This window comes from Brassica napus, chromosome C3 (genome assembly GCF_020379485.1).
Source record: "Brassica napus cultivar Da-Ae chromosome C3, Da-Ae, whole genome shotgun sequence".
Lineage (NCBI taxonomy): Eukaryota > Viridiplantae > Streptophyta > Magnoliopsida > Brassicales > Brassicaceae > Brassica > Brassica napus.
In genome coordinates, this window is record NC_063446.1 from 58,740,766 (window position 1) to 58,762,818 (window position 22,053).

A 22,053-nucleotide genomic window follows, 5' to 3' on the forward strand; every position below is an offset into this window, starting at 1 on the left:
ATGGGTTGATAATAATACTTGCGTCTACAAAGTCTAAATAACTATTACTTCTCTGCATAATGCCCAAGTAAGTTTTTTTGTGTGCATATGCAACATACTTGTTTGATCTAATTAGTTGTTCTTGGCTTCTTGCGATCCCTTTTCTCTCTCTATATTTACGTAAACTAGCTTTCTTTGAAGCCTATTATGATTTTGTGAGAAGCAGAATCTACTTCGAAGCCAACTTATTTCTTTCTTTTTTCTCAGGTAGATAGTTAATGGTAGGATCTAGCTCCAAACACCTCAGTTCTTCGTATTGTACCAACATGCCATAGTTTGGGCCATAGTCCTGTTACCTAAACTTTGATACAGAGCATACACTATTGATTCTTTAGTGTTTTTGACAAGTGTTAAGACTTATTTGAATCATAAGAGTACATGTTAAAGTTTAATTCAGACTAGTCTGTAAAGTTACTCAGTTCAATAGGGAAGAAGAAGCTCCGTCTCTCCCCTGCTCCTCCTCCTCGGTGTCCAAGTATATCTGTGGAGGCCCGGCTAAACTAAGTATGACCTGAAACCCACAACGAGTGCACGAATCAATCACCCATTAGATGCTTACTCTATAACCAATCGATAGGGATGATATTGTCTTGGCTGTTCAAGCTTGACCAGTAGATGGTAGCAGATTAACTTACAGGTAAGAAAACGAGCCCATGCAGGAAGCCGATTATAACCAAAGCCAAGTACATTTGAAAGTAATACACCTGTATGCACCAATACAATATCCATTTGAACTCAAGCAAGAGACCAACAACTGCATTAAGGCAACGTGTTTGGGTGTGTCCTTACCACAAATATCTCCGATCGTGCGAAGCAAAGCACCATCACTCCAACAAGTTTGGTGAGTGTGATCCCACTGTCCCCCAGCAAAATATTTTCATTCATTAAGTCCCACAAATTTGACTACCCAACCAATTAGACTAACTAACACCTTTGCATACAAGAAAAAGAAAAATGATTTGGAGAAAATTTAAGCTTCATCACCTGAAAACCGAAGCTCCCATGGTTTCCAGTGCCTTCCTCGCTCTTTGTTCTCTGTTCCCATTACTCATCTGCATTTATATAAGTGCAGGAAACAAACATTATTTTTCAGACACAATGTGGCATGGCTTGTAGAGCCAGCCAATATATGCAGTGTAGTTTTCGGGGGAAGGTTACAAAGGGAGGTGACATGTTCTTACCAGGAAGGCATGTGATATGTGCACGCAGAATTCTACAGCAATCCCGATTGACATTATCAAATTCACAACAGAAACCGCATTGAGTTGAATTCCCAAAACCACCATTACACCCTGCTCAATCATATCAACGATGATTATCTTTTCACTATAGCTACATATTAGCTTCCAGAATCGCATGAAACATGTACCATGAGGTCTGCGAGTATCATCACTAACACAAGAACAATGATGGCTGAACTCCAGGCACTGAAATTGACAGGTTAAATAATCAGAATCCAACATCAAGACATTGAATTTCAGCATAATGTATCGAGAGAGAACTGACCTGGAAGTGATTAATAAGCAAACAACAAATATAGCACCTGCCACAACAATATGGGAATTAAATAGTTGTATTTTGGTACAAGCTAGCAAAAACAAAATCAAAACACTGCTTTGGGATAGATGGGAAGCAAACCGATTGCTATAGCGAGGTTTGTCAAAGCTACGGTCCAGATATTCAGATATTGCTCAAAGAAAATGTAGAACACAGAATATGGAAAGATCTCAATCTGCATAAAATAAAGGCTTATTATATAGGAGCTTAGCAGAAGAAAAATAGACATTTGGTAGACCATCCTCCTTCTAGCAAAGCCAGCTACTAATCTATACTTTTTAAAGCATTATTCATCACCAGATTCAAACCTTCAGCAAATTAGACATTCTTGAACTGAACTCCCGAGCAGCTCGCAGTGAATTAACATAGTCACCCTGAGGAAATTTTCCAAAGACAATCAGGATATCTCAACTGTGAGTTTTCATTAGCAAGTTTCTTGCCAAAATCAATAGTGGCATACTTGTGTGTTAAGTGGTGTGTGGTATGTACGGAACTCAGATGCCTGTATAACACCAGTCTCATACCCTGAAAAAATTCAAGCGTTCCACAAAGAGGTTAAGACCAAAAGCGAATAAAATGAATCAGAGTAAAGAGAAAATAGATTTTATCAAAGCGAATTCTAGAGTACCTTTCAAATCCACGCTATTCGTATAAGCTCCATGACCACCTTTTGCACAGTCAGCCGAAGGCAAAGCATTTAGAAACCAGGGTAGTTTCTCCCTGAACTGAGCTGTAGATGGGCGATCCCGAACCAAATCTGAGTGTCGAAAGCACTGCAATGGATTAAAGAATTAGAATCTATTCTAGATATTGTTGAGGAGAGAGAGAGAGAGAAGCTTACTGTGGTACAGTCTCTACAGATCCCATCTAAACTGCATATATCATCATCAGCTGTGCAGCAAGGTGGCTGTAGCATTAGAAGATTTAAGTTAGAAGCTATAACACCATTTTGCACTTTAAATAACTGATGCTTGATTAAAGGCAATTAAACAGACATCAAAACTAGCCTGTCAACCCGTATCGTTTCTTCTGTGATTTAAAAGAGAAACTGATAACAATGTAGTTTCCACAATAAGCTCTAGGAGATAAGACTGACCTGGTCGTCTGGAGGACAATAACTGCCATTAGTGAACTTCCGACAACAGCCAAAAGCCTCTGGTGATAGCCATACAAGAAAATCATCGAGCCAAGACGCAGCTGGTTTGGCAATGTAACTTGTTTCTGGAGTTTGTGACGCTCTTGATATCTGGTGGAAGGTGGGGAAAACAAACAATGTTAAGAATTAAACCCTTCAGGGTGGCCCTTTAAATGTGATAGGCCTTGGTGGCACCACGACTACGAGGGTGGGTGGATCTTTAATGACGATTCATCAAAACTTCTAAAAATTCATATCATGACTTTAGTGGAGATATATCACATTTATTTACTGAGTAAGATGCAGATCATTTCAAACATATACACATCTTTAACATTACCTCATTTAAAAGGGAATTCGAATTGCACTGGCTGATAGAGCACAACTGATTCGTATGCCTTGATTCCAAGCTGCCAAAAAGAATCAATTTCAGTGCATAAAAAACAGGTCGACAATCGTACCAGAGAGAGTGGTTAGTGTGTGTATCAGATAGAAAACCTATAATTGTAATCCTTGACTACAAAATACAAAGGCGGTCCCACTATGAGGTACTCTGCGAGACTGTCGAAATAGTCCTATAAAAAAAAATTCCAATCGGTGATTGGGAGAAATGAGCAAGAGATGAACACAAGGAGAACAGCTAAAGGAGAAATTAAAAATGGAACACACTAAACTTGAAGGTAAGAGTCCCTAGGAAGAACAATTTTCTGCTCCAAACCAGTTTCCAGCCTTGGACTTAGGGCCTGGATGAATCAAAACACAAGAAATTTAAACAGATGGATAGAATACTTCCTAGTAATCACAGAAAAATCGATATGATGCATGCCCTGTCCCTCTGAAAATGATATCGTTTATTGTAGAGCGTAGCGCTATATCAAAAGAAGTGATAAACGAAAGGTGTAAACAAAAGAACGAGTATAATTTGGCTAGCAACTTACAATGCTTGCCAGCGCAAAAGCCAAGAATACAGCAACAACAACCATTTTTACAACCCAAAGTCCAAGCACGGGTGCATGAACCTCCTGTGGAACACGGAGACTAGAGAATTAGCGAGATTGCGGACTGTCAACTGTGCTTACATGTTTGTGTGTGACTATGTTGCACATATCATAATTCATGTGTATTAATCATAAGAGGAAGTGTTCCAATTCTTGAAACCAAAGTACCTTCATGTATCTCTCAAGAAACCCAGGTTCACTTCCACCTGTAAACGCATAGCATCTCTGGCTAAGTTGAAGGAAAGGATGCACTGAAAAAGACACTAATTCAATAAAAAAATCAGAAGTAACCTTCAACAGATTCTTGAGACGAGGAAGAAACTTTTACGCAAGGGAAGCAATCAATTCTGTTATCTGCAGCTCTTTTGCAGTCAAAAACTATTAGCGCAACAAATGCTGTGATTTGCAGAAAGAAGTCCAACAGAATAGCCAAAGCTGCACATGTATAGAACAGTGTCAGACTCACAACTAATGTGCACAGGGAGCACCAAACATTTTACAAACCTGCAAACATCGAAAAGATACGACATGCTGGCATTGGAACAAAAGCTCCAACAGCAAATGCCAATACTTCGGATAAACTTGCCAGCGTTATGGATGGACCTACTTCAACAAGTGCAGAGCTGATCCGGTCCTCTAAAGAAATATCACGAGGCTGTCTCTTTACAGCACGAACCAATATGCACATATTATCTACTCCCACCTGTTAACATATGGAAAGCCCATCATTATATCCATCACCAAATTAAGAAATTTTCCACTGTTTTTGCTATAGAGATGAAAACGAACTTACAGCCAGGACTAGGAAAGGAATGACTTCCATTATGATCAATGTGGATTTAACTCCAACCGCACTGAAAAATCCAATAGATCCAAGTACAGAAAGCAAGACAAGCACAACACCCGAAAGACCGAGCAAGACCTAGAAGTCATGATATTAGTAAGTAAGCTGTATAAAATGATTGTACACACAGTACTTTCGTATCCCCAATCCCAGATATTTCAATGTGAATATATAGCTTCAAAGATCATCTCGGTAGAGTGAATTAGGGAAAGGGGTATTAATAGTTGTGTAAGGACACCCTGGCCACTATTCAGATATTAAGATCATTGCAGCTGGGAACGGCTAGCAAAAGTAATTCCCAACACATCATAAGATTCCCACTATTCAAAATTTTACTTCTACAGAGACTAAAGGAATGTTAAAGTGATCAAATACAACTGAAATGCCCATCGGATGTGAGAGGATGATCAAGACGAAAGTACCTTTGATGAAATGAAGAAAGTATAAAACTGCGGAGCATCTCCAAGCGTGACGGAAATATAAACAAACATAACCAGATAGCTTGCCTGGTGAAGGAAAACAAAAACAGATCACTGGCATGAAAATCTTGGTAAGAAGATGGTAAAAGATAACTCTCAAAGATATTTGTCATCGTACAGCTATTGTTATAACATCAGCAGTGCTTTCTCTTTTCAGCTCTTCCTCTATTGAACTTTCGGATGAAAAAGAGAGAGTCAAATTATTGGATTGCACCATAGATAGCAGCTCCTTCTGGCAAGTGTAAGTAAAAAACGATTACGACAACCGTGTCGCTTTTTGAAAATCTGAAGACATTAAAAGGGAAAAACCTTCGCTAATTGAATGAACGATTTTTCCCATGCTATTGCCCTTGCGTTCTCGTTGCTCGAATCACCAACGATATTGTTAACTGGATATGTTATAACAAACGCAGTAGCCTGAAAATACAGGTTCATTTAAGGCCAGGGTAACAACCAAAAGCTTCTGACCAAGCGAGTTCCGCAACCACCATTACCTCAGAATAGTTACTCCCTGAAAATCCTCCCAACACTGCACTAGGATCAACGGGCGCCTGAAAAGCGCTTAAGCACAGCTCTGATGACGTGTAATGCTGGAAGTTGAAGAGACAAGGAATCAGAAAACAGTATTCAATCACTAGGTAGACACTCAACAGTAGAATTACGAAGTGAATAACTTAAACCACCACCACCACCCCCCCCCCCCCCCCCCCCCCCCCCCAAAATTCTTTGACGAAATTGGCTATGTGCTAGATATTGAGCAAAAACTGAACCTGGAAACAATACTCAGCATGCTCAATTCCTCCATACTCATCATAATTTCCAAGATCCATCTTGAAATACTGAAAATGAAATTCAAAAAGAGATGTCAGTAGACAAGCGATTCCGTTTGCAAGACGAATTTTGATGTCTAAGAAGTTAGAAAAAAAACACATGAAGGTATCCTGAGTATCTAAACAGTGACAAGTTACAAAAAGTATTAAAACCGTTGAGAATTCCACAAGCTTGAAAATTCTAAACCTGCAGAATGCTCTGAGTGGCGCAGTCCTCTCCCAGTGGCTTCAAGCAAATGTCAGTCAGAGGGACCTCTGAACCTGAATAATTTCCACGAATTTGATCGACCTATGATATTTGGAGGAAAAAATCAGAACAAACATATGGGTAACACTCGTTTGGACCAACACTAAATGTTTGGACCAACACTAAATGTTTGCAGCAATTTTTCAGTTACCTTCTCTTGTATGTCAAAAAGCAAAAGAATATTTTCTTCTGTCACAATTCTAGGAGCCTTCCCAGTTTTGGGATCGGGAACAGTGGCCAAGATAAGCTGTCATGCCACACAAAGAAATTGTGAACAGAGGTTGTCTATATTTTTCAATTAAAAAATGGAATACAGAAAAAGCAAAATATAGAAAACTACCTGCTCGATTCTGTAGAATGGTGAAAGGTGGCTATCAAAGAACTTTTTCTCTTCTGCTGCTTTGCTTGAAGGACCTACCCACAGCTACAAAACATCGGAATTCACATGAGCAATCATACCAGCTTTTGCAATGGCTTTGCTGCTGAATCCATGTCATAAAGAGTTAGTATAACTATGGTACTGGAAGAGCTAATACATACCTTTTCTGGCCGCGTTTCCACCTTAAAACGAAAGAGGCCTGAACTGAGCGCAAGAACTATAGCCACCGAAATGAAAAGAACAAGAGATGGATTTCTAGCAATCCATGACCCGTATGATCTGAGGCACACAATTGGAAACAATTCCATCTCATCAGTTTCTGGTTTTTCTTGATACCTTGTGGGAAAACTCTAGACGACAGAAAGAAAAAAATCCTGGAGATTTACTTGTAAAATGATGCCATGTATCTCTGAACGGGAGAGAGGTGAGCATGTCTTTTCACCTAATAAATAGAAGTCAAGTTATCAACTCGCTCTTTCCTCTAAACAGAGAATAACCAATCAGCTTGTATCTACAAGGACAGTTCAGCATATGTGTATAAATGTATTATATACTATATCCCCCTCCCCTGGCATGTATTATACGTTATATATGCATACACAGAAGAACTACGATTTCTAGCCAACAACTCAATATACCTTGACACCAAGTGTGCTTTCCTTCAGTTCACTATTAATTCCATCTCCTTCCAGCAGACGCACTAGTGACTCTGAGCTACCATCAGGCTGTGTTATATCCCTTGTTCGACTGAAAGTAGCCCATCCAAAGAAGCTAGAGACCAGCAGGATGTATAACAGTGCCATCGATAACTCAATGCATCTAACCTGAATATAAAAAATCAATACAATCAAATCCCAACTCGTGAATGTTCTCAGGCAATCAACAATATTATACCTGATAACACTTACCTTAAGAGGACCGATTCGAAATGAGCAGGAGTCTTCTTCATGTGGGGGAGGAAGGGGTTCGGGACTAGAGCAAGCGGGTGAGGAAGGGCAGTCACCACAAGAGCATCCAAGTGATGTGTCGCCACACGAATAAGTAGATAAGTTCATCGGCGCCATTGCAGATAACTCAGGGGAACTCGATTTGAAATTGATTGCATATGGTGAACCAGGGAAGCCAGGTGGTGCTTTCTGACCGATAAACGCAAACCACTCTGAAAAAGCAGAAGTAAAGATGAAAACAAGGATAGAAAGTGTATAGAAGAAAGTCTTGAAACAGACTGGGGAGCAGCACCTCCGAAGTTTTGAGCGCCACCACCCACGAAATTGATGGCACGTGTGTTCATAGTTCCAAATTTCACCTCTTTACAAGACTCGTAAAGGCCTTCTCCAAACATGTCAGTAATGTGATAGTCTATACCATCCACAGTCAAATTTCCACCAACCTAGAATAAAAATCCAAAAAGTAATGCTTAGTGTTGTTAAAGCACATATCATCTGGTGAAACAAGTAAAGACTCTAACCTCAGCAACAGAAGTGACATTGATGAAAAGGGACTGATTGGGAGAGCAGGAGAGCTCGCAGAAGAGGTTCAAGAAGTTCCTCAAGCAGGCAGGACAACCCACAAGAAAAGGGACAGCCTACAAATAGATAAATAGCCAGCTCTAATTAGAAGAGAAGAGATGATTGCAGCAAGAAACAAAAGAGAGAGAGAAGAATAACCTGTTGAACTTGAGACCTCAAGGTGTCAAACTGAGTCTCCGTACAGCAGACACTCCCAGTAATGGTTGGACAGAGACTTTGTATTTTGGCGGAAAAGAGATCATCAGGCTGCGGAAACAACGAAAAGAATACTAATTACTAACTCAAAGAAGAAGAGAAAGGAAATATCCTAATGGTTAAAATACCTTAACGGAAGGGGAACCGTAAGGACAGTTGAGGACTTTGCCGTCGGTGCGTTGTCCACAAATGTCATACATAGCGCAGTAATCATTTGAATGTCTATTATTACTCACAAAAATCAAAATTTAGGGAAAGAAAAGAGTGTGGTTAAGTAAGTAAGGGGAAAAATTACATTGGAGAGTTGAGTGAGGAGATGAGCTCTGCGCTGACTAAAACTGAGAAACTGATCATCACCTGAATCATGAACGAGAAATTTAGATGCAATCAATCTGCACAAGTCGCATACTATACAATGACTAAAGAGAGAGAGAGAGAGAGAGAGAGAGAGAGAGAGAGAGAGAGAGAGAGAGAGAGGTGTGTGTGTGCCTGTAAAAGGAGAAGAGACGTAAGCAGCGGCTTGCGAGGGATCGCCATGTCCGTCGTTGGGGTTTTCAAAGAGGATGATGGATCGATGATGGACTCGAATGGAGAGAATTGGAGAGTAAAGAAGCTCTCTCCTCATACACGCGTCTGTCGACGACGACGATGGCGTGTCGTAACAGTATCTTTCTTGAGGTTGTTTTGTCGTTTTGGTATTGAATGCTAGCAATGCGTCCCGTTTTCCATTTCGGGGAGAAGATGAAAAAGGTAACTAACTCCTTTTGACTTTTGTTGATTTTTTTTTACAAATTTGTTGGAATTGGTCAGCAGCTTAATCCTTATTGGTATGGTAGTTGCATTTATGGTGTTGGATGTGTAGGGATGGATTTAACCACCCCACAAGGCCCAAAGAATAGGAGGCCTGGCCCGGACTAAATAGAACGATGGCTCGGATAGTTGGTTTAAAGGGTCAGCTTCTCGGCTTGTCTCTAGAATACCTTTAGTCGATCATCGTCGACTAAAGTGCACTCAGCTCGGCGACTGCTCGGATGAATACGGGACTCTCGGCCCAGTAGGGAAGGCCCACGAAGACGACATAAGCTAGGTCAAGGATGAAATATTAGGAGAACTATATAAAGAGAAGAGAAAGCAATGAGAAGGGGATCTGAAATCATTGACTAACATTTGGCGGCTAGATTAGGGTTTTCACCTTTGCTTCATCTCGCCGTTAGTTGTACTTGTCCGATAGCTCATCGAGCCACCGGCTTCCTCTCTGTCGCATTCTCTTCATTTCTCTTGTAACCGACTGAACGTTTTTTCCGACCATAAATAAGACGTCTTTGTTAAACCCACATCTTCTTTATTACCGTTTTCCGATCAAACAGTTGGCGCCCACCGTGGGGCCACTAGCAAAGTAACGTTAGTACTATGGTTGTTAGCAACGACAGTTCTTCGTCAGGCGAGGAGCGCAAAGCTCTCGAGGTGATGCCAGCTCTAGAGGCGACACCTACGCTTACACCAGTAACTCCACTACCCCCTCCTGCGTCTATGGAAACCATCTTGGCACGCCTCGCCCTACAAGAAGCGGCGCAGAAGGCGGCAGTTGACCAAATCACGGCGATAGCAAAGATCCTTGCTCCTATCGCTGCAAACGCCGAAGCTTCAACGGAACAGTATCGTCGACACCTGTTCGCCACAGAACGAACCACCAACGTAGCACCTACGCGGGACAACGACAACCAAAGCACCGGTAACGACATCAACGCGCACACCGCAAGCGAACTAGCCACGTTGAAACAGTCGGTCCTCGACATCAACTCGAAGATCCACCAGGTGACGACGTCCGCGCCCCAAACCGAGCATGTGCTCGCGGAATCTCTTCGTACACCCTTCACGCAAAAGGTTACCGGCGTGCGGCTCCAGAAGATGGAGAAACTCCGTCTTCCAACCTTCAAAGGTCTCTCTGACCCTTCTACTCACGTCACGTCCTTCAACATAGCGATGCGACGCGCAAACCTGACCGACGAAGACAAAGACGCCGGCCTTTGCCAACTCTTCGTCGAAACCCTAGAAGGACCGGCCCTTACTTGGTTCATCGGCCTCAGAGAGAACTCCGTCGACTGTTTCCACGACCTCTCAACGGCTTTCCTTAAGAATTATATCATGTTCACCAACCAGGAAGCGACCGTGTCAGATTTGTGGAACCTCACTCACGCCAGCGGCCAAAGCCTCCGCGACTTCATGGAGAAATTCAAGGTTATTGTCTCGAAGATCGATATTCCTGATCATATCGCCGTCGAATCCTTGATGAACACCTTGCACGTCGACTCCACCTTTCGTCAGGATCTATACCGATACCCGACAAAATCTGTCTCCGACGCCATCGCTCGCTCGCACAACTTTATCCGCATGGAAGAAGACACAAGAGCAAAGTTCGCAAAAGAAGCGGCAGCGAAACAGTGACCCCCCGAACAAACGACACCCGCCCCGAGCCCCGCCAGCACTCCTCCGGTGGAAATACCACTCAGAAGCGAGGCTACGTTAGCTCGGTCGGTGATGAGGAATCTCCAAAATCAGCAGCCGTCACACGAGAGAAAGGTTGGAACCACTGGGATCGAGACTCCGCTCCGAAGCAGTCAAGCTCATCTGAACTAGCGAGTTCAAATTCCGAGGAGCCAAAAAAATGGTGCCTCTACCACAAAAGGGATTCCCATGATACGAAGGAATGCAAGGTCCTCATCGGGCAATTTTTCGGTGGGATCGCTAATGGGACAATCCAAATGCCCACCTCTCCTACGACACCAAAAAACACCAAAAGCTGGAGTAAGAACAAGGAGAAGAAGGCACAGAAGTCTCAAAAGAACAAGACCCCGAGCGAGGAAAGAGCAAGCCCTGAGCGCACTCCCGTCAACAACATCGGTCCCGCCAACGATTAGTCAGAAGACGAACATCCGTGTCACCGGCGACGAGTGGAAGTCATACTCTCTCGCCCTTGTGACTCCTCCGATGATGACGTCCCGACAGTGCAACCAGACCTGCGCGATAAATTGAACAGCAAGGATAAGTAGTCTCTCGCTCCCTCGACAACAGATAAAGACCTGCGCATTCTACTGAAGCGAAAGAGCGCCACGAACGAAAACACAGGAACCACCGACCTCCATGCGACCATCTCAAAATGCAACGCCCGGAGAATCGGTCAAAGTGGCGACCTTCGTGACCAGCTCAATTCGAAGGCCGACGACCTGCGCATTCTACTGAAGCGAAAGAACGCCACGAACGAAAACACAGGAACCACCGACCTCCATGCGACCATCTCAAAATGCAACGCCCAGAGAATCGGTCAAAGTGGCGACCTTCATGACCAGCTCAATTCGAAGGCCGACGACCTGCGAGTCCAACTCAACCGTTCGAAAGGGTCTGATCTGCGACGACGTCTCGAATCAAAAAAAGAAACAGCCTGCAGAAACTCCTAAATTCGAGAACACAACTGACGATTTGAGGAAGCAACTCGAATCAATGCGAGCTACCCGAGCCCCGCACATTAGCGTCATAATGGGCGGATCACCACCTTGTGGTGACTCGTTTCGAGCCGTCAAAGATTACAAACGTCAAGCAACCACCTCTAAGAAGTGGCCCTCTCCAGTCGAAAATGATCACCAGTCGAAAATGATCACCAGATCACTTTTTCGGCACTGGATACCAAGGGCGTCCACATGCCACATAACGATCCTCTCCTCGTCGACCTTGACATCGGTGAATGCCTAGTCGCAAAAGTCCTTATTGATACCGGCAGCTCGGTCGATCTCATCTTTCGCGACACACTCGACAAAATGGGAGTTGATTTAAGGGATATGAAGCCTTCCTCTCGCAGGCTCACCGGCTTCAACGGAGCCTCGGAGCAAATGATCGGGACAATTCGTCTTCCAGTATATGCAGGTGGTATAACCCGCACCGTCAAGTTCTCCATCATCCGCACCAAAGCACCCTATAATGCCATACTCGGAACACCATGGCTGCATTCCATGAAAGCTGTTCCTTCGACCTATCATCAATGCGTCAAGTTTCCTGGAAAGGACGGCAAAACACAGACGATTCAGGGAGATCAACAAGCCGCGAGAGAACTGCTGATCGCAACTGTAAAGATGCAGCAACAGGCTTCCCTTGTCAACTCCGTTAGTAAACCAATCCACAAGATATTCCCCCAGAAGGAGGAAGTTCGCGAAGTCGCAATCGATGAGTCCGACCCGACGAAAATCATCCGAGTGGGCGTCTACCTGTCCGACGACATATGTTCAAGGATCATCTCTTTCATCAAAGACAACGCCTCGACGTTCTCCTGGAAGACCTCCGACATGAAGGGGATCAACCCCGCAGTTACCTCTCATGAACTATACGTCGACCCGACGTTCAAACCCATCCGACATAAGCGACGAAAACTCGGTCCAGAACGATCTAAAGCCGTAAACGAAGAAGTCGATAGGCTTCTCGACGCGGGTTTCATTACCGAAGTCCGATACCCCGAATGGTTGGCTAATCCGGTTGTCGTCAAAAAGAAAAACGGCAAATGGCGCATATGCGTCGACTTCACAAACCTCAACAAGGCATGCCCAAAGGACAGCTACCCACTCCCTCATATCGATCGTCTCGTCGAATCAACTGCTGGTAACGAACTCCTAACCTTCATGGATGCTTTCTCGGGATACAACCAGATCTTGATGCATCCCGACGATCGCGAGAAGACAGCATTCATCACTGACAGAGGGACTTACTGCTACAAGGTGATGCCCTTCGGGCTAAAGAACGCCGGCGCGACTTATCAGCGACTCGTCAACCGAATGTTCGTTGATCAGCTTGGCAAAACCATGGAAGTGTACATCGACGATATGTTAGTCAAATCGCTCAAGGCCGACGATCACCTAAACAACTTACGCGACTGCTTCAAGATCTTGAACGACTACGGGATGAAGCTCAACCCGGCCAAGTGTACCTTCGGTGTCACTTCCGGGGAATTCCTCGGCTACATTGTCACTCAGCGAGGAATCAAAGCTAACCCCAAGCAGATCTCGACAATTCTCGACCTTCTGAGCCCGAAGAACAGCCGCGAAGTACAGCGACTAACGGGACGCATAGCAGCTCTCAACCGGTTCATCTCGCGATCAACCGATAAATGTCTTCCCTTCTACGAGCTACTAAGGGGCAACAAGAGGTTCATCTGGGACGAAAAATGCGAAGAGGCGTTCAATCAACTCAAGCATTACCTCATGACCCCACCAGTACTATCGAAGCCACAGGCCGGCGACACATTGTCTCTCTACATAGCTGTCACATCCTCCGCCGTTAGCAGCGTACTCATTCGAGAAGATCGGGGAGAACATAAACCAATCTTTTACACAAGTAAAAGAATGACCGAGCCGGAGACGAGATATCCAACACTCGAAAAGATGGCCTCAGCCGTCGTCGCCTCGGCCAGAAAACTGCGACCCTACTTTCAGTCGCACACGATCGAAGTACTGTCCAACCAACCACTCCGAACGGTTATGCAGAATACTAACCAGTCAGGACGGTTGACTAAATGGGCGATGGAGCTGAGCGAACATGAGATAGTGTACAAGAATCGCACTGCAGCAAAGTCACCGGTCCTTGCCGACTTCTTGATCGAGTTAACGCCAGAGCTAGAGCAAGACCTCATCCTACCATGTGTAAACTGGATCCTACACGTCGACGGTTCATCCACGAGTAAAGGGTCGGGAGCAGGAGTGCAATTGCAATCACCAACAGGAGAACTCATCCGGCATTCATTCAGTTTTAGTTTTGCGGCGTCAAACAACGAAGCTGAGTACGAATCCCTCATCGTAGGGCTCCGTCTCGCCAAGGCAGTAAAAGCCAAAAGAATCAGCGCTTACTGCGACTCTCAACTCGTCGTAAGCCACTACCTCGGCGATTACGACGTCCGCAACGAAAGGATGGATGCCTACCTCAAACTCGTCCAAGACCTCACGCGAGACTTCGAGTTCTTCGAACTCACGAAGGTTCCTTGCGGAGAAAATGTCTGTGCTGACGCCCTCGCCGCTCTAGGAAGCAAGCTACAGAACCAAGTCAAGAGGACAATCCCAATCCACAAAATCGAGAAACCGAGCATCGACACGAAGGCAGAGCAGACTGCGATTGCAGCAGCGATCAGCGAAGCGATGGACATCGACGAAGCAAAACCTCCTTCGCAAGATGATCAGCCAACAGATTGGCGCAAGGAACTCATCGATTATCTTGCTGAAGGTTTATTGCCCACCGAGAAATGGGACGCGCGGCGACTGAAGCGACGTAGCGCACACTACGTTGTCATGGACGGGGAACTACACCGATGGACTGCAACAAAGGTACTACTCAAATGTATCGCCGGAGAAGAAACGAGACTCGTCATGGCCGAAACACATGAAGGAGCGGCAGACAATCTGATGGAGGGTACGAACAAGATATCAGCTCAATCTAGGGTTTTCGACTGAAAACTCTAGAGACCTGCTTCTTGAAGAAGATGAATTTAATCGAATCTCTTCCAAGGCTTCTCGAGCAAGATGAATTGAATCAAATCTCTATCAAGGTATAAAGCTCAAAGCTAGTTTTATTAATTATCAAAAGCGTATCTTACAAAAGCCATAAGAGAGTTCTTTATATAGAACTCTTAAACTGTCATATAAAAACCTATTCCTAATAGTAAAACCTAACGAAAAGGAAATCAACATAAAACGGAAACTCAAATAAGGAAAGTAGCCGTTGTAGCTTCTATGATGCCGCTGCATCAGGTCCCTCCAGGTGAAGAGGATTCGACCGCGAATCACAAGGCTGGTCTGGTGGCAAGTAACGGGACAGGTACTTGATATTGAAGACGTCGGAGGTGGTAATATCAGATGGAAGGCGAAGTCTATAGGCATTGTCATTTATCCGTTCTAAAACTTCTAACGGGCCAATCTTCTTTGCTTTTAGTTTGTTATATGCGTGTGCTGGCATACGATCACGAGTTAGAACAGCCCAAACGAGGTCACCAACGTCAAACAGAAGGCGACGCCGGTGCGTATCAGCAGCCGCTTTGTACTTAGCCACCGAGGTTTGTAGATTATCGTGAGCCTGCGTATGAGTTTCAACTAGCTGCTCCACAAACTCTTCGGCACCTCCATGCAAACGTACCCTATCGGGAAGATTCAACAGAGCCGGAGGTGAGCAAGGAACCATACCGTAAATAATTTGAAACGGACTATACTTAGAACTGCGATTTAGTGCATGGTTGTGTGCAAACTCGGCTTGAGGGAGTTTAGAATCCCAAGTTCGTATTGAATCACCAACAAGGTTGCGCAATAGGTTGCCAAGAGATCGATTGACGACCTCCGTTTGTCCATCAGTTTGTGGATGGTATGCGGAACTCATATCGAGACTTGTATCAAGAAGCTTCCACAAGGAACGCCAAAAGTGGCCAAGAAATCTTGAATCTCTGTCAGAGACAATAGACAATGGTAAGCCGTGCAGCCGATAGATTTCGCGAAAAAAAAGTGTAGCAACTTGAACTGCATCGGTCGTTCGTTTGCAAGGAATGAAGTGAACCATCTTAGAAAAACGATCCACCACCACGAAAATTGAGTCAAAACCCCGTTGAGTTCTGGGCAAACCCATGACGAAATCCATACTGATGTCCGTCCAAGGCTGAGTTGGGACCGGGAGTGGGAGGTACAAACCGGCGTTGGACGCCTGTCTCTTCGAGGTCTGACATATCACACATCTTTCAACAAAATGCTCTACATCCCTGCGAAGGGTCGGCCAAAAATACGACGTTGCGACGAGGTGGAGCGTACGATCTCGACCAATATGGCCCTCATTATGAAGCTCTGTAATGAGTTGTAAGCGGAGGCTGCAGTCTGAAATACACAAACGGTTCTCCCGAAACAAGAAACCATCATGCAATGTATAGGACAGGGAAGTACCGGCAGAGACGGCAGACCATATCGGACCGAAAAAAGGATCAGAAGAATATAGGTCAGAGAATGAACTGAAGCCTGGTACCGATGTGTGCAAAACGGACAGTAAGGAGTGCTTTCGGCTAAGTGCATCTGCGACGCGATTACTTGCACCAGAAGTGTGCTTAATGACAAACGAAAATTGTTGGAGATAAGCTATCCAAGAAGCATGACGGGCGGAGACTTTGTCTTGAGTACTAAGATGTTTCAAGGCGTCATGGTCTGTGTAAAGAACAAATTCTTTATGGAACAAGTAGTGACGCCAATGTTTAACTGCTTGGATAATAGCGTAAAGTTCGATATCATACGTGCTGTAACGAAAACGCGCACCCGCGATCTTTTCACTAAAGTAGGCGATAGGCCTGTGCTTCTGGCTAAGAACGGCGCCAATACCTGTCTTCGATGCATCACAATGCAACTCGAAAACGGAGGCAAAGTCAGGTAATGCGAGGATAGGAGCTGAACTTAACTTGTCTTTGATGATGCCGAAGGCATTGGTCGCAGTCGTGGTCCACACGAAAGTTCTGTCACGGATACAATTTGTAAACGGGGCCATAATAGCGCTGAACTGAGGGACAAAACGTCGATAAAAAGAGGCTAGACCATGAAAACTTCGAGCTTCTGATATTGTGCTAGGCACCGGCCATGACTTGATGGCGTCTACCTTTGCTGGATCAACCGCAAGTCCATTCGACGAGACGATATAGCCAAGAAACTGAACCTCTGGTAGACCAAAAGCGCACTTTTTAAACGTTGCAAAGAGCTTGTCGCGACGTAAGACCATCAGTACTTCACGCAGATGAAGCATATGATCCTCCATTGTTAAGCTGAAAATCAGTATATCGTCGAAGTAAACGACAACGAATTTTCCTATGAAAGGTCGTGGGGCCTGGTTCATAACACGCATAAATGTACTTGGTGCGTTAGATAAACCGAACGGCATTACCAACCATTCAAAAAGTCCTTCTCGTGTTTTGAAAGATGTTTTCCACTCATCTCCCTGGCGAATACGGATCTGATGGTAGCCACTTTTTAAATCCAATTTGGAAAATATACGTGCTGTGCCGATCTGATCAAGTAGATCGTCGAGGCGAGGAATTGGGAAGCGATAACGAACTGTAATTTTATTTACTGCTCGACTATCGACACACATTCGCCATGAACCGTCTTTTTTTGGGATCAAAAGTGCAGGAACCGCGCAAGGGCTCATACTTTCTCGTAAGAATCCCTTAGTGACTAGTTCTTCGACTTGTTTTCGTAGCTCTTCATGTTCGGTAGGGCTCATTCGGTAATGAGAGCGGTTAGGGAGATTGGCATCTGGGATGAAGTCGATTTGGTGTTGAATGTCACGCAGCGGAGGGAGACCTGGCGGGAGATCTGGTGGGAATACATCAGCAAACTCGGAAAGAATGGCTGCAAATTCTGGTCGTGGTTCGTGTACTGGTATTGATGATGAGGGTGATACAGTTAAGAGGAAGACAATATCTTCATTACGCATAGCTGCCTCAAACGTCTTTTTGTGTAATAAGAGGAGCGGGGCTGGTGTCGATGGTGGTGGCGATGAGTTTGAAGGGGGCGGTGGAGAAGGCTTGAGTGTGAACGTTCGATCCTGAAATTTGAACGTATAAATGTTGAGAAACCCGTCATGGAGAACACGTCTGTCGAACTCCCATGGACGACCTAGTAACAAATGACAAGCGTCCATTGGCACAATGTCACAGTAGATTTGATCATGGTATGAATCGCCAATGGAGAACGCAACCATGGTACGACGTGTGATCAGTATGTCGTTGGTTCGATTTAGCCAAGCCAGCTTGTACGGGGTAGGGTGTTTTTCATCTTGAAGCGACAGTTTCTTTACCGCATCTTCTGCGATCACGTTTTCACTGCTGCCAGAATCAATGATCAGTTTGCACACTTTGCCCTCGATAGTGCAACGGGAATGGAAGAGGTTGTTACGTTGTGGGAAGTCATCCTGCTGGCGTGGTGCTAAACAAGAGCGACGTAGCATCAAGGAGACACCAGTGTCGGGATCGAGTTCTTCGGGAGAATCGTCGATTGCATCTTCATATTCGATCTCAACATCTCGGCCCGATGAATCAAGCAGCAAACCTCGACGGTTTCGGTTTGGACAGGCTGACTGTCTGTGACTGGGTTCTCCGCAAGCAAAGCAACGCAAGACTCCAGTTCGGGTAGGTCGATTTTGATCAACTGGGACAATTGCTGTTTCGGTCGGAGTTGTGGATGGTGGTAGTGCGGTTGTAGTAGGTGTGGTGGTGAGGGGTGTGGAACGTTGTGGTTGGCGAGATGAATTCCATTATGAAGAGCCTGTTTTATTTTGGGCCTCCACTGTTAATGCTTGTTGGTGAGCTTCGGAAAGAGTCACTGGATTAAACATGTTCAGTGTGTGTTGAATTTGTTGTCGTAATCCACCAATAAAGCGTGCCACCAATTGTTTATCTGAATCGCGAAGATCAATCTGGTTCAGTAATAAGAAAAATTCGGTAGCATATTCTTCCACCGTATGGCTTCCTTGTCGAAGATTCTGCAAACGTTGAAACAAGAGTTGATCATAGTTATATGGTAAGAACGTCTTTTTCATGTGTTTCTTCAGTTTATCCCAAGTCTCGATTTTAGGTTTCTCCAAATGAAGCCTCGACGTTTTGAGCTGAGTCCACCAGGCTGTTGCTCTGCCTCTGAAACGCATAGCTAGCATGGGAACACATCGTTCACGAGGAATTTGTTTGAATTCCAAAATTTCATCGACCGTAGCGATCCAGTCTAGAAGGTCGTCAGCAATCTGACTTCCGTGAAACTCCGAATCTCGATTTTGAAACTTCGATCCCATTGTTCGTGTGGTAGAACGGGTTGAGCTTGGTCTCTGTTTCGGAGGACAGCGAACGGGTTTGCGTCGTCCTCATGGTCGGATTGATCATCGTCTTGTGCTTCTACTTGTGCGGTGGTGTCACGTTGAGCTAACAGACCTTGCATCGCTTGTGTTAGTTGAGCAAGTTGCGTCTGCATCTCTTCCATGGTGCGTTGTGTGATCTCGGCTTGTGTTTCTTTTTTTGCGCGAGGCATGGTGAAGGATGGAGGTTGATTGCGTGGGCGTTGGGTGATGCTGGGTTTTGCTCTGATACCAACCTGATGGAGGGTACGAACAAGATATCAGCTCAATCTAGGGTTTTCGACTGAAAACTCTAGAGACCTGCTTCTTGAAGAAGATGAATTTAATCGAATCTCTTCCAAGGCTTCTCGAGCAAGATGAATTGAATCAAATCTCTATCAAGGTATAAAGCTCAAAGCTAGTTTTATTAATTATCAAAAGCGTATCTTACAAAAGCCATAAGAGAGTTCTTTATATAGAACTCTTAAACCGTCATATAAAAACCTATTCCTAATAGTAAAAACCTAACGAAAAGGAAATCAACATAAAACGGAAACTCAAATAAGGAAAGTAGCCGTTGTAGCTTCTATGATGCCGCTGCATCACAATCACTCGGGCGGGCGAGCTCTCGCATTAAAAGTAAAGAACCTCGGATTCTACTGCCAACCATGAACGCCGACTGCGAGACATACGCGCGCAAATGCGATAAATGCCAACGTCACGCCACCACCATACACAGCCCAACGGAGTTTCTTCACACCCTGACTGCTCCATACCCATTTATGCGATGAGGAATGGACATCATCGGTCTGATGCCGGCATCTCGACAAAAGAAGTTCATCATGGTCCTAACAGATTACTTCACCAAGTGGGTTGAAGCCGAAGCCTATGCCAGCATCACCGACAAGGAGGTGCAAAACTTCGTCTGGAAGAACATAATCTGCCGACACGGGCTCCCATACGAGATCATCACAGACAACGGTTCACAATTCATCTCGCATCATTTCAAGAGATTCTGCGACAGATGGTGAATTCGACTCAACATGTCGACCCCGAGAAACCTGCAAAGTAACAGCCAAGCCGAGTCGACTAACAAGACCATCATCGACGGTCTGAAGAAACGACTCGACTTAAAGAAAGGTTGCTAGGCAGATGAACTAGACGGTGTCCTGTGGTCCCACAGAACAACTCCTCACGGCGCGACGAAGACTACACCCTTCTCGATGGCCTACGGCATCGAGGCAATGGCTCCCGCAAAAGTGAATGTGACGAGTCTGCGCCGATCGCGAATGCCACAAAACGCCGAACTTAACCGCGATATGCTGCTTGACGCACTCGACGACATCGAGGAAAAGCGCGACCAAGCATTACTCCGTATCCAGAATTACCAGCATCAAATCGAGAGCTACTACAACAAAAAGGTCAAATCACGTCCCCTCGAAATGGGCAACTTTGTCTTAAGAAAGGTTTTCGAAAATACTATGGAGTGGAAAGCCGGCAAGCTCGGAGCCAACTGGGAAGGACCATACAAGATAGTCGAAGTCATCAAACCAGGAGTATACCATCTCGAGACTTCAACAGGCAAAGCAGTACCGAGAGCTTGGAACTCCAAACATCTCCGCCTCTTCCATCCTTAGTCGAGACGAACGCCTCACCGAGTAAATGCGCCACAAAGGCCACTTTTACTCGATCTCTTAAAAAGGCGAAAGAACGACCAACGGTCACGTTCTCTCGCTTAAAAAAAACAAAAAAAACAAAAACCGAGTAAATGCGCCTCTAAGGCCACTTTTACTCACAATCTAAGAACTACGAATGGCTTAATTCCCACAAAGGGATACGTAGGCAGCCCAAAAGAAAAAGGGGTCCAGCCGAAAAAAAAAAAAAAACAAACCTCCGCCCCGAGGAATCGATCTCCGAAGCAGACGATCACTTAAGCGATGCCTACACGAGCACGCTCCGGCTTCTCGAACAAGCGTATCGATACTCGCATCCCACGTTGGATATGTCCTGATCAGACACGTATTCACGGGAGTCGACTGTAACGCCCCCGAACCGTTCTAGGCATAGGTCAAACCACCGGCCAACAATCAAACAAGAACATGACCGACGGCCGACCGTCTACCAAGGATCGGGAGTGCTACTTGACGGGTTAACGGCCGATACGGCCAAGGTCACGAAAAGTGCAATTCGTAACTAGGCCAGGCCGCCCACTAACACGTCCCGTCAGACCAAAGCCTAAGGCTTCTCAACCCGTACTTCAATCTGACGTTGTGTTAGCTCGGACAAGCTAATATCAGAACAACAAGGCAGTTTCACAAAACATTCACTTTATTTATCTTATATAATATCTGGTTTATAATACACAAAATATTATACAAGTGGTGGCATGCCAAGAAAGCGAAAGTACATACTTATAGTCTGAAAGCGTCTTAAGCAAAAAGATGCAAATCTACACCAGCCAGCCTAGCCTCCCGCGCTTTCTACAAGCTCACTACTGGTCACCTGAAAACAACAACGAGTGAGAAGTGAGTAATCTAGCATTACTCAGCGAGTTACAATCCCCCACTAACAAATACAACCCCTCGCTATCCCACCCCAAACAATCTAAAGCGAGAGGTTCACCTAACAACACAATTTAATAACAATAAGCAATATCAGAAATACGCAGCGGTAAAAGATAGCAAGATAACTAGCATTATGCTAATTACTAGCTCATCACCAAACTCAAACTCGATTTAAACCAGGGTTTAACAACCCAAAACACGATATAATATATATATATCAAACTCGGGCCCTGGTGACGTTATGTTCCTCCTTCACTATCGGCAATATCCTATCTTCCTACCACGAAGGCCAAAAGAAGGAACTTTCAACCGACCGCGGCCCACAGTCCTTCGGGTCACCGCGCGACAGCCCACAGTCCTTCGGGTCACTGCCACATTACACCGTCGT

At 44.9% G+C, this 22,053-nt stretch overlaps 2 protein-coding genes across 2 annotated transcripts; one reads left to right on the top strand and one right to left on the bottom strand.

The window, feature by feature from the left end:
• Positions 1 to 251: 251 nt before the first annotated feature.
• LOC106389752 (NPC intracellular cholesterol transporter 1-like) lies at positions 252 to 8,907 on the bottom strand. Its single transcript, XM_048750306.1, has 39 exons — positions 8,722 to 8,907; positions 8,528 to 8,589; positions 8,361 to 8,454; positions 8,176 to 8,283; positions 7,977 to 8,093; positions 7,748 to 7,898; positions 7,417 to 7,667; positions 7,147 to 7,332; positions 6,895 to 6,950; positions 6,670 to 6,787; positions 6,470 to 6,553; positions 6,281 to 6,376; positions 6,070 to 6,171; positions 5,823 to 5,891; positions 5,547 to 5,642; positions 5,362 to 5,469; positions 5,171 to 5,284; positions 4,996 to 5,079; positions 4,523 to 4,651; positions 4,234 to 4,432; positions 4,021 to 4,164; positions 3,898 to 3,935; positions 3,670 to 3,753; positions 3,406 to 3,474; positions 3,230 to 3,306; positions 3,072 to 3,141; positions 2,693 to 2,842; positions 2,438 to 2,503; positions 2,225 to 2,369; positions 2,057 to 2,121; positions 1,905 to 1,970; positions 1,678 to 1,771; positions 1,546 to 1,582; positions 1,409 to 1,466; positions 1,221 to 1,331; positions 1,024 to 1,091; positions 829 to 895; positions 675 to 743; positions 252 to 550 (listed from the first exon to the last, which is right to left on the bottom strand). Exons 1-39 carry the CDS (start codon positions 8,767 to 8,769, stop codon positions 455 to 457), a joined length of 3,846 nt encoding a protein of 1,281 aa, XP_048606263.1. The 5' UTR covers positions 8,770 to 8,907; the 3' UTR covers positions 252 to 454.
• A 3,020-nt stretch (positions 8,908 to 11,927) lies between these two features.
• LOC125583196 lies at positions 11,928 to 14,714 on the top strand. Its single transcript, XM_048749822.1, has 3 exons — positions 11,928 to 13,118; positions 13,248 to 14,198; positions 14,244 to 14,714. The coding sequence occupies exons 1-3, from the start codon at positions 11,928 to 11,930 to the stop codon at positions 14,712 to 14,714; spliced, it is 2,613 nt and encodes an 870-aa protein (XP_048605779.1).
• Positions 14,715 to 22,053: the final 7,339 nt, after the last annotated feature.

Excerpts from the sequence above, each read along its gene's own strand:
- LOC106389752 (XM_048750306.1), bottom strand. The coding sequence starts at position 8,769 with ATGGCGATCCCTCGCAAGCCGCTGCTTACGTCTCTTCTCCTTTTACAG. Across the intron at positions 3,754-3,897 it reads TTCTTGAGAGATACATGAAG|GAGGTTCATGCACCCGTGCT; the intron begins GTACTTTGGTTT and ends CGTGTTCCACAG. Across the intron at positions 1,583-1,677 it reads AAACCTCGCTATAGCAATCG|GTGCTATATTTGTTGTTTGC; the intron begins GTTTGCTTCCCA and ends TTGTTGTGGCAG.
- LOC125583196 (XM_048749822.1), top strand. The coding sequence starts at position 11,928 with ATGCCACATAACGATCCTCTCCTCGTCGACCTTGACATCGGTGAATGC. Across the intron at positions 13,119-13,247 it reads TGTTAGTCAAATCGCTCAAG|CGAGGAATCAAAGCTAACCC; the intron begins GCCGACGATCAC and ends ATTGTCACTCAG. Across the intron at positions 14,199-14,243 it reads TGGATGCCTACCTCAAACTC|GTTCCTTGCGGAGAAAATGT; the intron begins GTCCAAGACCTC and ends GAACTCACGAAG.